Source organism: Pelobates fuscus, chromosome 4 (assembly GCF_036172605.1).
Source record: "Pelobates fuscus isolate aPelFus1 chromosome 4, aPelFus1.pri, whole genome shotgun sequence".
Classification (NCBI taxonomy): domain Eukaryota; kingdom Metazoa; phylum Chordata; class Amphibia; order Anura; family Pelobatidae; genus Pelobates; species Pelobates fuscus.
The window spans coordinates 288,947,983-288,960,941 of record NC_086320.1 but is presented as its reverse complement, the minus strand read 5'-3'; the positions used below and the strand labels follow the sequence as shown (position 1 = coordinate 288,960,941).

Below are 12,959 nucleotides of genomic sequence, written 5' to 3'. Positions count from 1 at the left end.
ACTTAGATGATCAATTATGAGAATATGTAATTGTTTCCTAAGTTTTCATAATGTGTTTTCTTTTTTTATTCCTCATGGGGTCCTAATTTGCATTATTTGCATTTAAAGTACCGCTTGGGCCACAGCTGTGTTTGTGACTGAAGGGAACATTTTTGAAAAAAGTGCTTGGACGCTGCGCGGGGACAGGAAACAAAAGATGTTCCATTGTTTTTCAGTAGAGAAAAGAAAGTGAATACATGTTAATTTATTTAGACAAGACATTTCCACAAGGTGTGCAGCTGTTTTGTATGAAAACATGACATGTACATTTCTTTTTTTGAAAATCGGAAGTGGGACCTGATGAAAATGGCAGCTCCTTTATAGGTTTTCCATGTTCTTTTAAAAACATTAGCTTTTAGAAGAAGATGACATATATTGGGGAAAAAAAGTATTTATGTATTTCTATCCGTAAAACTCTTGTCCAATGACCAAACAAATGAAAGATATTGTTTTAATTTTGTTTGACACTGTAATCCATTTAGTTCCTGAAAGGCGATGAACATGGCAGGAAACACACTAAAACCCAGCTAGCACTCAAACTTATAAAATATATATTAACCATATTATAGCTTTTGATTTAGCTGGACCTGTCAACTAACAAAAACTAAATTTATCTGTGGAGCGTAAAAAACAAGCTGTATAATACCAGCAGTTTTTAAGATATGTAAGTAACTCAGTTTAACCTACCTGCTCTGGAACTCATTATTCTTGTGGCAACTATGGCACACATCTATTTAAGAGCCCTCCTCACATAAAAGACCTTGTCTCATCTCCTGAGATTCGTTCCAGTTATAAAAAAGCTAGAAGAATTAAATACATAGATAAAAGTCAGCAGCCAATCATGATGAGGAGCTACAGCTCAAGTGACTATTATGGGATGAAAAAATGCTTAACGCTCCAGGCTGGTACAGGTGCATTTCAGGCACAGACACGATATGTGCAACGAGTACGTTATAGTTGAATGTGCTAGTTTTTAATTAACTGTGTTTAATTTAACTGGATTTACACGCTGTCCCGTAGCTTTCTATGACTGACCAGGTGTTAAGCTTATCCCACCTGCACATGTGCCCAAGTTACAGGCATACTTTGATTACCATTAGAAATAATCAAATTACTTTTTTTATTTTTTAATAAGGCTGGTTATGTCTATGGGCGGTGCATCTTTTAATAGAGAGCAGATCAATGAGCAACAAACCCATAAATCAGTGCTGCATAGGGGTTTATAGTATGTGCACTAATCTGCATCTCAGGAACTTTCAGCCTGTTGTTGCCGTTCAAACATCACTTACATAATCAAAAAGCCACAAGACATAGGCTGGGCAAGCACCAGTTTTTATGAAACATCTAGACCAGTGGTTCCCAACCTAGTCCTCAAGTACCACCTACCAGTCCTGGATTTAGGGATTACCCTGTTGTGTCTAAAGTGTTTTTTTCCCCCTAAAACACCTTAGGCACAACTGGGTAATCCCTAAATCCTGGAATGTTATGGGGGTACTTGAGGACTGGGTTGGAACCACTGCTCTAGACAATGCTTTTAACACTAACTAGGCCCAGTGTAATATCCCTCACTAACATCTATTTTACAATGCAGTTACGATGAAAACAATATCACCTACCATATTACATGAAATTATACTCCAATTGCGGATGGTGAACCTATGGCACAAGTGTCACAAATAGCACTCCGATGCCTTTCAAATGTCATCCAGTGTCTGCTGACAGAGTAACTATTGATCATAGAGGCCTGAGTAAATATTGAGCTTAACATGCACTATGACATCATCAAGCCCACTATGACATCATGAGCTGATCTAAGCACATATGACATACCTTACTGGACCAGTAAGAAACAGGCAGCAGACTTGGTGAATTCAAAGTTTGAGTGGGAGGTTTATCAGGGAGGAGAAGAGCAGTGTCATTGTTTCTGTTCTGTGGCAACTCTTTACTGATTTGAAAGGAGAACCTACCTAAGTAGCTGCATCTGACATCATGTTATGCCAATATCATACGATGGCAAATTTGACATCACACACAGCCAGTCTATGTCATGTTTCAATGTAGCACATATTTAGTATTTATCTTAATTTAAAATAAGTACAATGTATATGCAGTTGCCATTATGAAAATGGGTGTAATATCAACTTGAGTATACATTAACACTGGCCATCATGCACCCCTCCTAATACTGTGGTGGCATCACTATTGGAATTTGCCTGCCTGCTAGTTGCTTTGGTTTCCATGGTGACTGGACCATTTTTATCACTTTAGTCTATTTTTCAAAGCATGACACATTTTATACATATTTCCCTAGTGTCATCGGGAGGGTTGATAGTCCCGGAGTGCATGTCGTCCATATTGCCCCCATAAGGCAGTCAACAATGCACAGAGTACTGCTAAAGTTTTCTCATATGGAAGTAAATGCTATGGAGTAACCTTGAGCATTCACTCTGAGCTTTATGGGTAATTTTTTCAGGTGACCCCAGAAATAAATGCACTGGAAGTTAAAAGACCCAAAATCAGGGGGGGGGGGGGGGGGGGGAGGAAGCTTGCCACCACACTGAACCAGATGCTTTTTTTAGTAGCTTCCGACAAATATTTATAATCCTGGCGATATCAGCAAAACTGACACCCATCCAGCCTAACAAACCATACAGTCAGAACCAGCACTGCATCGATAGGTGCCATTCTTTCGAGTTCAAAAGCTGTCCAAGCGGAAACGCAAATCTGGGGCCTACCTCGCGCCCACGATCCGGGTCCTCGAGGAATTCCTGCTCCGACAACCAACGTAGCGAAAAGGGCTCCCTCCATCCCCCTCACTGACCGCAACTCCAGTACATATGCCGACCATGGGACACAGATCCCCCAAACCAACGGCGAATAGCAGAGACATCAGCGTGCTGCTGCAGCGGCCCGCGCAACAGAGACCTGTGCCTGCAGAAGATGAGTGGGATACAGACCGCGCTCCTAGCCTAGAGCAGGAGAGATCGGAGACACCTCCACCAACAGGGGTGACAAAACCACAGCAGCCTGAAGCCTCGGTTGACGTGGTCCCAGCCACCAAGGGAGATCTGAAACTCCTGCTAGCCGACATCCACAAACTCTTAGCAGCCGACTCGGCCCTCCTCAAAACAGAAGTACAAGCTGTTACTGACCGAGTGAAAGCCACTGAGGAAGACGTGGTGGAGTTTAAAAATCATCTAGCATCACTTGACAAGGTACAACACATGCAGAAAAATCAGAAACTCATGGCACTCAAAATGGCAACCATAGACGACTGGCAAAGGCACACACACATTGAAATTAGGGGTATCCCCACCTCCATCTCTGCAGAAGAGTTGCCACACAATGTAAAGCGCCTCCTGATCACCATACTTCCCCACACAGCAGCAAAGAAAATCGCAATAGATGGAATCTACCGTCTCCTGACCTACACTCGCCTAAAGTCTCCTGCAGCACGAGACGTAATCCTAAAATGTGTCACAGTTCAAGACAAACTCCAGATTTTGGCCGTGCTTAAATGCAAAATGCCCCATACCCTTTAAGGACTCAGAATTGACCTTTTATAAGGACTTGTCAAGGGCTACTCTACTGTGGTGCAAATCATACGGCCCGACCACCACACAGCTACGCGCAGCAGGCGTGGCCTACAGGTAGGGAACAGGAGGTTCCTTGGAAGTTACCCACGAAGGGACAACACACGTCCTGAACTCACCGGATGAAGCCACTAACTGCCTAGAAACCCTCTGCCTGTCGAACCCGACCGCACATAAACCAGCAAAAACCCGTGGAGAGCACAGGGATACAATGACCAACCCACCTTTCATCACGGGAGCAAGTGAGATGCGACCCCCGGTTCCATGAGCCCTCACTTTAACCTATGTTTAACCATGATGACCTACTTCCCCACAAACAATCCATACCTCCACCGCTCCAACAAATTAGATGTTATCTTCTGCTGGTTTAATTGTTTTAATTTCTTTATTTGCTTTGTTATGTGTTTCACATGCTTAGCCACTCACGCACACTCCGGTTTCAGCTCCCAGGGCAAATAACGCCCAGATACACGCCTTGCTAACCATTCGGTCACAAGGCCCTAAAACATTGCATTTCTTGAGGAACACACAACACTGATGTCACCCCAACAGGCACCTACCTCACACCCTCTACCCCCCTGCAGCCCCTTTGGTTAGGGGTTATCACCCTCAATGCAGAGGCAGAGCCGGGCATTCCGAATACTAGAACTGCTAATGGACCCACCATTCCTGCCCTCATGTGAGCAGATGACTAGCTAGGCGCCCAGCAGACACAGGACACCGCAGTACGCAAGACCTACCCTGCCTGCCGAACATCAGCTTCACCACGACTAGCTTTTCACGTAGTAGTTATGAAAGTCTACACAGCTGCATAAGCAAACTATAGTTTAAGCCCGACCACAAACCCTCGCACTCAACCAGAACCTTTCGGCTCCGCTGAGCCTACTCCACTATGTAGATGTGACTAACCACACTGTTTACTGTTCCTGTTTTGTCCTTATTGAAAAAGGATCAATGATTATCAGTGCCATACTAACGATCACCTTGTATACTGCATCAATGTTTGATTTTTCTGATATGGCAGCACATGCGCGTTTGACAACATTTTGCGAAACAAAATAAAGAATAAGATTTTTTTTTAAAAAGACCCAAGATTATAACTGCCGTATCTGAGACAGTTGGAGGCCTGATGCTTGCAAACGATGCTCTATTAATGTTCCTAACAGCAACTACAAAGAAAGTAGGATCCTGATCTCCCGCCAGCAAAATAATTCACTAATAGTTGCTAGATTACCAAAATAGATTTCTTTTTTTTTTCTTTAAATAAGCGTTTTCTAGCTTTTCACTGGACATAAACAGTACAAAAATAAATAAAACAAAACAGTAAATTTCCGATTCAATGCAGAAAATAGAAATTTGTCGATATGATTGTCTGATAGCTCAACTTCTAACAAAACGGTTACAATTGGCAATTTGGCATTTTGTTTCTGCCTTAAGAGATTTTTATTGCTTTCCAATTAACACTGCATGAAGATATTCCTGAGTCAGGGAGAGATAGATTTCTTAGAGAGTGGCCTAGTTTGAAAAATGTACTTGTCCCTAACAGCAAAGACATACAGTAGACTCTTTTGAACTCCTAAAGTGCCCATATTTTAATTTTAATGTAGAATCTGAGGGGAGAGCTATGTTACAAGAGTAATAAAGAACAAGTTATTGTATGTGCTGCTTCATTTCCGCATAGCTGAGAAGATTAATGCCCTCATCTGCATTACTCTCTACAGCTCCTCCGAAATGAAACATCGTGCACTGTATCTTGTCCTTTATTGCTGAAATAACATATACTCTGCTAATTTTACCTTGTCCGTTCTTGATACAATTTGTCGCTGACACACACACACAAACTTCATAGAAATGCAATTATCTGGAAACGTTTGCAGGTCTCTCCGTTGACAATTCGTTTTGCTATGTAAGTCAGAGAGAAGCACACAATGTTCTCGGAGCATATCAAATAAAAACCCTTTTTTTTTAACTATTCTTTTTTTTTTATCTGCATTTAGAAAAGTAAGGGCCTGTAGCCAAAACTAGTATTCTTACAGTGTTTATAGAAAACAGATTCAAATATAGAAAATAGTACTACAATAATGTCGTAGGTGCAGGGAAGAAGGGAAGAAGTGAGGAAGGAAGATAAGGATGGAGTGAGTGAGTTAGGGAGGGAAGGAAGGAAGGATGAAGGGAGGTAGGAAAGGTTTATGGGGAGGAGAAAGGGAACAAGGAAGGTAGGGAAGAAGGGAGGAAAGGAAGAAGGTAAGGAGGGAGGGAGGGAAGAGAGAAGGCAAAAAGGGAAGGAAGAACAAAGGCAAGAAGGTATTGAAAGACAGAAACAACGAAGAAAGGGAAAAAGAAAAGAAGGAATTATATATTCCAGAAAAATGTGTGTCTCATATACACATTAAAGAACAGATAAAATCTGTGTTGCAAATCAGTTCCAAAACATACACTGTATTCACCTAACACAATGATATACAAAAGAATATAGAAAGATTATCGCACTTTAGAGTCCAAATCATACTAAGCATAGGTTTGCTTCTCTTTGACACTGTGGAATTAAAAATGTTGTTTGACCCCTTAGGAGCACGGCATCATCTTTTGATTCACACTGAAAATCTATTGACAGGCACATTGCTGTTTTTATCAGTGACAGTTAAGAAAACATACTTCAGGGCTAAGCTGTATTTATTTCATCTATTGTAATCCTGGTGACAAGATATCATGTCATGTCCTCCCTGTGCCACACAGGGATAACAACCCAGCCAGATCCCCACCTGCTGTGGAAAGTGTAGGTAAAGATGAGGATGCTAAAAACATTCTAAATTGTAATATTTGAGGGTGAATTTGTGTGGCAGTGTGTGAATGTTTGTGGCAGTGTTTTAATGAATGTCAGCGTGTAAATGTGCCTGTATCTGGCAGTGAGTATCTCTATGAGTGTCTGGCAGTCTGTATGTGGATGAGTCTTGTGCAGTGTGTATCTGTATATGGGTGTATGGTAGTGTGTATTTCTGTATATGTATGAATGTGCCAGGGAGGTGTGTCTGTTTTATTGGATGGAAGTGACTATCCTTGTATGTGTGTGTGTATCTGGTGGTGTGTATATTGTGTATGTGTATCCATGAGAGTGTCTGGATTGTGTACCTGTGTCTGTTAGCATGTATCTCTGTGTCTGGGAGTGTGTGTGTGTGTGTGTGTTAGGTGGACAACCAGTGAGTTTGTAAAGGTTTATCTTGGGGACTCTTACAAACCCACTGGTTTCTCACCTAACATACACACTTCCAGATATATATATATCTGTATATAAATTTGCACTGTCACTTAGTTTTGTTCTGATGCTTATAATTCCAATCACTTGCAGAAAATTTTATATACAAAATGTTCATCGTGAGTATGGAGTAAATTAATCAGGAGCATTTTGGCTACCTGTAAAACAGTAAGATGATTCTTTCCACCTGTTCACACAGTTACGTTTATGTGTACATCAATACTGTGTCAATATTAATGCCATGCATAATTACAGCTGATTAGAACCGCTTGGCTCATTATTAAATCTCATTCTTTCTTTGTTCTTCAGTTTAGTTTCATAACAAATCACAATTACTATTGGATTCTTTAACAACATAAGTTTTCCAGTGCTATCATTCAAACACTTTTCAGGGTTTACTATTCTTTAACAGGGTACACTACTCACTATAGCCACTACAGCCTCACCAAACTGCCCCCCATGGTTAAATCAGTTTGTTTTCTTTGTACAGTGATCAAATTTAGGTAAGTGACCCATTTTTCACTGTTTGGTTATTTGTCACAAAAGTCTATATTTCAACTGTAATATTATGTATTACATAATTGAGGACTAAAAGTGGTAAATGTAAAAGTGTCAAAAGCAAAAATGTTGGGAAATCGAAAAAAAAAAGTTTTTTTTGCACATATCTGGCACTTACAACTAGTGACCTCTTTACATGCTCTATTGAACTACTTAGAGCAGTGTTCCCCAACCCCCGGGCCGCGGACCGGTACCGGTCCGTGGATCAGACGGTACCGGGCCGCCCAGGGGTGTGCGAGTCTGCCGGCTAATGCAGGGCTGGCATTGCCCAAGTGCCAGCCCTGCAATGTGCCTGCGGACCGGAGGGGAGATCAGAGATCTCCCTCCCCGGTCTGCAGGCACTGTGCTGACAGCCGGCAGGGGAGGGAGTGAGAGAGGACCCGGGAGCTCTTACCTGCAGCTCCTCCGGGTCCTCCTCTCACGAGATTTGGAGCGTTGCCGCGGTAACCACGGCAACACTCCAAATCTCGCGAGAGTGAACTCTAGCCCTGTAACTGGGCTAGAGTTCATCACACCACCGCTGGGACCACCAGGGATTCCCCACCGGACCACCAGGGACTAAGAAATGTCCCCCCTCCTCCCAGTAAAGGTAAGAAGGGAGGGGGGACATTAATATATTAATTTTAATTAAATAAAAAAAATATAAAAAAGCCTCCCTACCCTCCTTACCCCCCATACACACACTGCCCCCATGCACACACTACACACATTGCCCCACAAACACTGCCCCCATGCACACACTACACACACTGCCCCACAAACACTGCCCCATGCACACACTACACACACTGCCCCACAATCACTGCCCCCATACACACACTACACACACTGCCCCACAATCACTGCCCCCATACACACACTGCCCCTATACACACACTGCCCCACAAACACTGCCCCCATGCACACACTACACACACTGCCCCACAATCACTGCCCCCATGCACACACTACACACATTGCCCCACAATCACTGCCCCCATACACACACTACACACACTGCCCCACAAACACTGCCCCTATACACACACTACACACACTGCCCCACAAACACTGCCCCTATACACACACTACACACACTGCCCCACAAACACTGCCCCTATACACACACTACACACACTGCCCCACAAACACTGCCCCTATACACACACTACACACACTGCCCCACAAACACTGCCCCCATGCACACACTACACACACTGCCCCACAATCACTGCCCCCATGCACACACTACACACATTGCCCCACAATCACTGCCCCCATACACACACTACACACACTGCCCCACAAACACTGCCCCTATACACACACTACACACACTGCCCCACAAACACTGCCCCTATACACACACTACACACACTGCCCCACAAACACTGCCCCTATACACACACTACACACACTGCCCCACAAACACTGCCCCTATACACACACTACACACACTGCCCCACAAACACTGCCCCCATGCACACACTACTGGCGCCATAACAGAGGGCAGAGGAGACTTGTGATCGGGCACCAGAGAGAAGGGGCACTGCATGGAAGCAGAGGCAGCTTGGGACAAGGAGTGTAGGAGACTGAAATACAGCCTTGAGTTCCCAGCCACAGAAACTCCCACAGTCTGTGACTGGGAAAGAAGCTGCTGAGTATAGGTGGTGTTACATCAGCATTAGTCTGCTGGTGTAACACTACCTACCTATCCTGTCTGTCACATACCCTCATATGTACCCCATTTTTATTAACTCTCACATGAACATGCTATATACATTCAGTCTGAGTATGTGTGGGACCCTGAACCAACAATTTTGAGTCTATGTCTTTATGTGACTGTGTTTGTGATTTTCTCACTATGTATGTGTCTGTGTGTTTTTTTTAATATATGTGACTCTTTTTTTTTTTTTTTGTCTTATTAAATCAAAACAAGCGGGCCACGGAAAAATTATCAAACGTTTACCGGTCCGCGGCGATAAAAAGGTTGGGGAGCACTGACTTAGAGGACTACCAGGCACGTTTCACATTTACCACATTATAAAGCATTGCTCATTTGACACTTAAACGTGGACAATTATGTTTTAATTATGTTGGCACTTACAACGTTTACCACTTTTAGTCTTCAATTCTGCAAAACATGTATATGCTTTTGGGATGGCAATGTTGCAACAGTAAACAGTCTATTGTGGGCAATTTCCCAGAGTCTAAACTATATAAAGTGCCTTCCCTACCCGTTTGAGATCTACTGATGCAGCACTGGGATGCAATTTTTGGACAGAACTCAATGATTAAGAACCACTGGGTTGTACAACTCCCCCATCAACCCACTCACAAAATAAAAAACCCATATGACAGGTCTCACAAACTATAAATTCAGTGTTCTTCAATAACCTCTACAGCTACTACATCTCCAACAAAAAGAGCACCTTTGGGATGTGGTAGAACAGGAAATTCACAGTGACAATGTACAGCCCACTTATCTGCAGCAACTGCATGATTTTATCATATCAGCATGGACCAGGATATCTGTCAAGATTGTCTATAACCCAACACGCAGAACCAGTAACCAACAAAGTAACAGAAAACCCTAAACGTATTTCCGTACATTCAGAATGGCAGGATTTAACATGAATACTAGAATAAACAGGACACGCCGAGATCAGGAGAACATAGAGAAGGAAAACGGTGAGACAAGCCAAGGTCAAGGACAATAGAAATCGGAATAATCAAAATACAAACCAAAGGTCAAATACACAAAGGAACTAATAAGAAAACGCACTTTCGGAAAAAACACAATGGGGAACCACAACAGGGCATGGTGAACTGGCCAGAAAGTGTTTAAATAGCTAAAGGAGGGCTCCAATTGGCCACAAAGCCATGTGATGCAGGGACGTGTGTGACGATGCACACACGTTCGCGAGTGTCATAACCAAGGAGGACCTCGGAGGCCTAGGTCAGTCAGTGTCTAAAGGGATTATGGGCCTGGCTGCGGTGTAGTTGAAGCAAGAATGGCATCCAAAGATGTTGTTAGGATTAGAAAACAGGAAATGTGGTATCAAAGATATAATGGGTGAGAAGATGTAAAAATTATTTGTTAGGTCCAAAAATGTAATTCAAATTTAATTTCATTAAAGCTGTACTGTCACTCGTGGTGCTTCTTCAAATATTATTTTGCAAGTATTGTGACAAGTTTGATATGTTTATGTGTAGCTGTCTTTACAATTGTGCCTACTCACTTTTTCTTTGCTCTTACTACATACAGAGTGCTAACTGTTCATAGACAATACAACTGACAATAAGTTTGCTTGTAGGTAAGCGATTACGTATTTGGTTTCTATGAGAACACTAGATGTCCTTCATCTTTCTTTTTTTTTTTAAAAAAGGATACATCTTTTCTCACTCTGCAGGTTTACGAACAAACGGCAATCTCTTTCCCAGTAGGGGGGATTTTAGTGCATTTCCATAGACTTTATAGTGTAAAACCAGGCTAACAATCAGAAACACTGCAACTTAACATAATAAAATACAGAAGCGAAGAAGCTTTAGCTGTGTGTACTAGGGCTTTCAAAGTTTACTACTTCAAATGAATGACACATTTAAAGTTGAAACCTGGTAACTGATACTAAAATATGACTTGTTCATGGCTTTATAAACAAGGTTTTAAACAAACATGTAAACTTTGTAAGACTAACATATTGAACTAACGTTTGTTTATGGTGTTTTTCTGTGCTCTCCTTTTATTTACTAATCTTCAATGATGACTTGATAAGGAGTAATGACTAACTATGCTTTCTAAATCGTATTTTCTAGTGTATACACTAAGAATATATCATCATTTTAAACAATCGTAATTTCTCAATTATTCTCAAATGCTTTCACAACAATCTAAAAGACGGGCTGGCAGAATTGCCTGACACCCCAAAACACGTGCTATATTTTTTGTCCGACCTCTGTTTGGATTTTAGCATCAAGTAAGAAGTAGCTACATATCTTCTGAAATGTGCTTTGTGCCTTGACTATGCACAATTCTGCCGTACTAGAAAATAATTAATACTCATAGATAGGAATTCATACAGTGGTATTGATTTAAATCACAACAGTTGATGTTTCAGTTTGACAGATAGATTTTAAAGGTGACCTTTTTAATTTAAATCAATACAACTATGTAAATTCAGGATCCACGTCCTCTATATTTATCAGTTTTTATATTGCTATATGGGAATGTAGCATCTGGTGATATACCTTCCCTATAGTCTAGACTAGAGGCAAGGATGGCATCCACAGATGTTGTTAGGATTTGGCTTTAGGAGCCAAAAACTCAGAATGTAATGCTCATAATTACATAGTTACATAGGTTACATCCATTAAGTTCAGCCTTTCTCACATCTGGTTTTGTTGGTGATCCAAAAGTAGGAAAAAAAGAAACTAAAAAAAAACCCCAGTTTGAATTGATTTCCAATTTTGCAACAAACTACAAAATTCCTTTTCGACTTCAGAATGGCTGTCAAATCTCTCCTTGGATTAAGCAGCTGTTGGCCCACATATTTAAAATTATTTCCCTAAAATGAATGTTTTTGCAAGTATTCATCCAATTGCTGTTGAAGCATCTGTACATACTGTGATAAAACCACCTCTTCAGGCAGAGAATTCAACATCCTTATTGTTCTTACTGTAAAAAAAATACAAATATTTTCTGCCTTAAACTAAATATCCTTTCAAAGACAAAAAGGACAAAAAGTACATAGGACCTTGTGTCCTATGTATAGTTCTGTTTATTAATAGATTTCAAGACAATTGTTTGTATTGGTCTCGGCGACCTTTTTATATCAGCGGATACAGGAAATTGAGAAAGAGTCACAATGAGATTTATAAGAGACAGAAAAGGGGAGACAAATGGTTAGGAGAGGTTAGGAAATAGAGTGAAACACTTACACACACACACACACACACACACACACACACACACACAATGAGAGACTTGACATGACTTGTCAAAGGTCACATTGTGCAGCCAAAAGGTTGTCACTGTAACTTGGACTTCCTATTAAAGTTTGCACTTTGAAGATATTGTGTGTCCAGATTCTTTGCTTACTTGTTCAGGGAGAATGAGAGGAGTGTTACAAGATATTGCGGATAGAGAGAGAGACACAAACAAGGGCAGTGAGAGGAGATTAGTGTACAGAGAGAAATAGATGAGGGATAGAGTGACAGGATTTTTGAGTGAGGGATACAGGAAAGCAGTGGTTAAAGTCTGGCTTTGGAGGTTGGTCTTAAATGTGGATTGACAGAAAGGTCATACCATTTTTCTTTGGGCTGTAGAATCTAATAACACCCCTGATGCTATCACCACTTTCACAGGTTTACATGATCCTGAGATTCAAAGGGACTAAATTAAAACAAGGTGCAGGTTGCATTCGAAAGTAACCTTGCTCCCACACACAGATCTGTCTTGCTCTTCCCTCATATAAAGAACTACAACTGAGACTTTATCCCTGGGTGTAGCGAAAGGTGAATTATACTAACCTCAACCT

At 41.5% G+C, this 12,959-nt stretch overlaps 1 protein-coding gene across 3 annotated transcripts in view; it reads right to left on the bottom strand.

Annotated features, from left to right (window-relative positions):
- Positions 1-12,959, bottom strand: part of RARB (retinoic acid receptor beta) — an 895,445-nt gene that overhangs the window by 457,178 nt on the left and 425,308 nt on the right. The window contains exon 1 of one of the 3 annotated variants that reach the window (XM_063452192.1): positions 727-751. The exons of the other annotated variants lie outside the window; for them this stretch is intronic. Within the exon in view, the coding sequence (XP_063308262.1) occupies positions 727-742 (16 nt within the window). The 5' untranslated portion in view covers positions 743-751. Of the gene's footprint in view, positions 1-726; positions 752-12,959 lie in introns of those variants that run through there. 3 annotated transcript variants of the gene reach the window in all.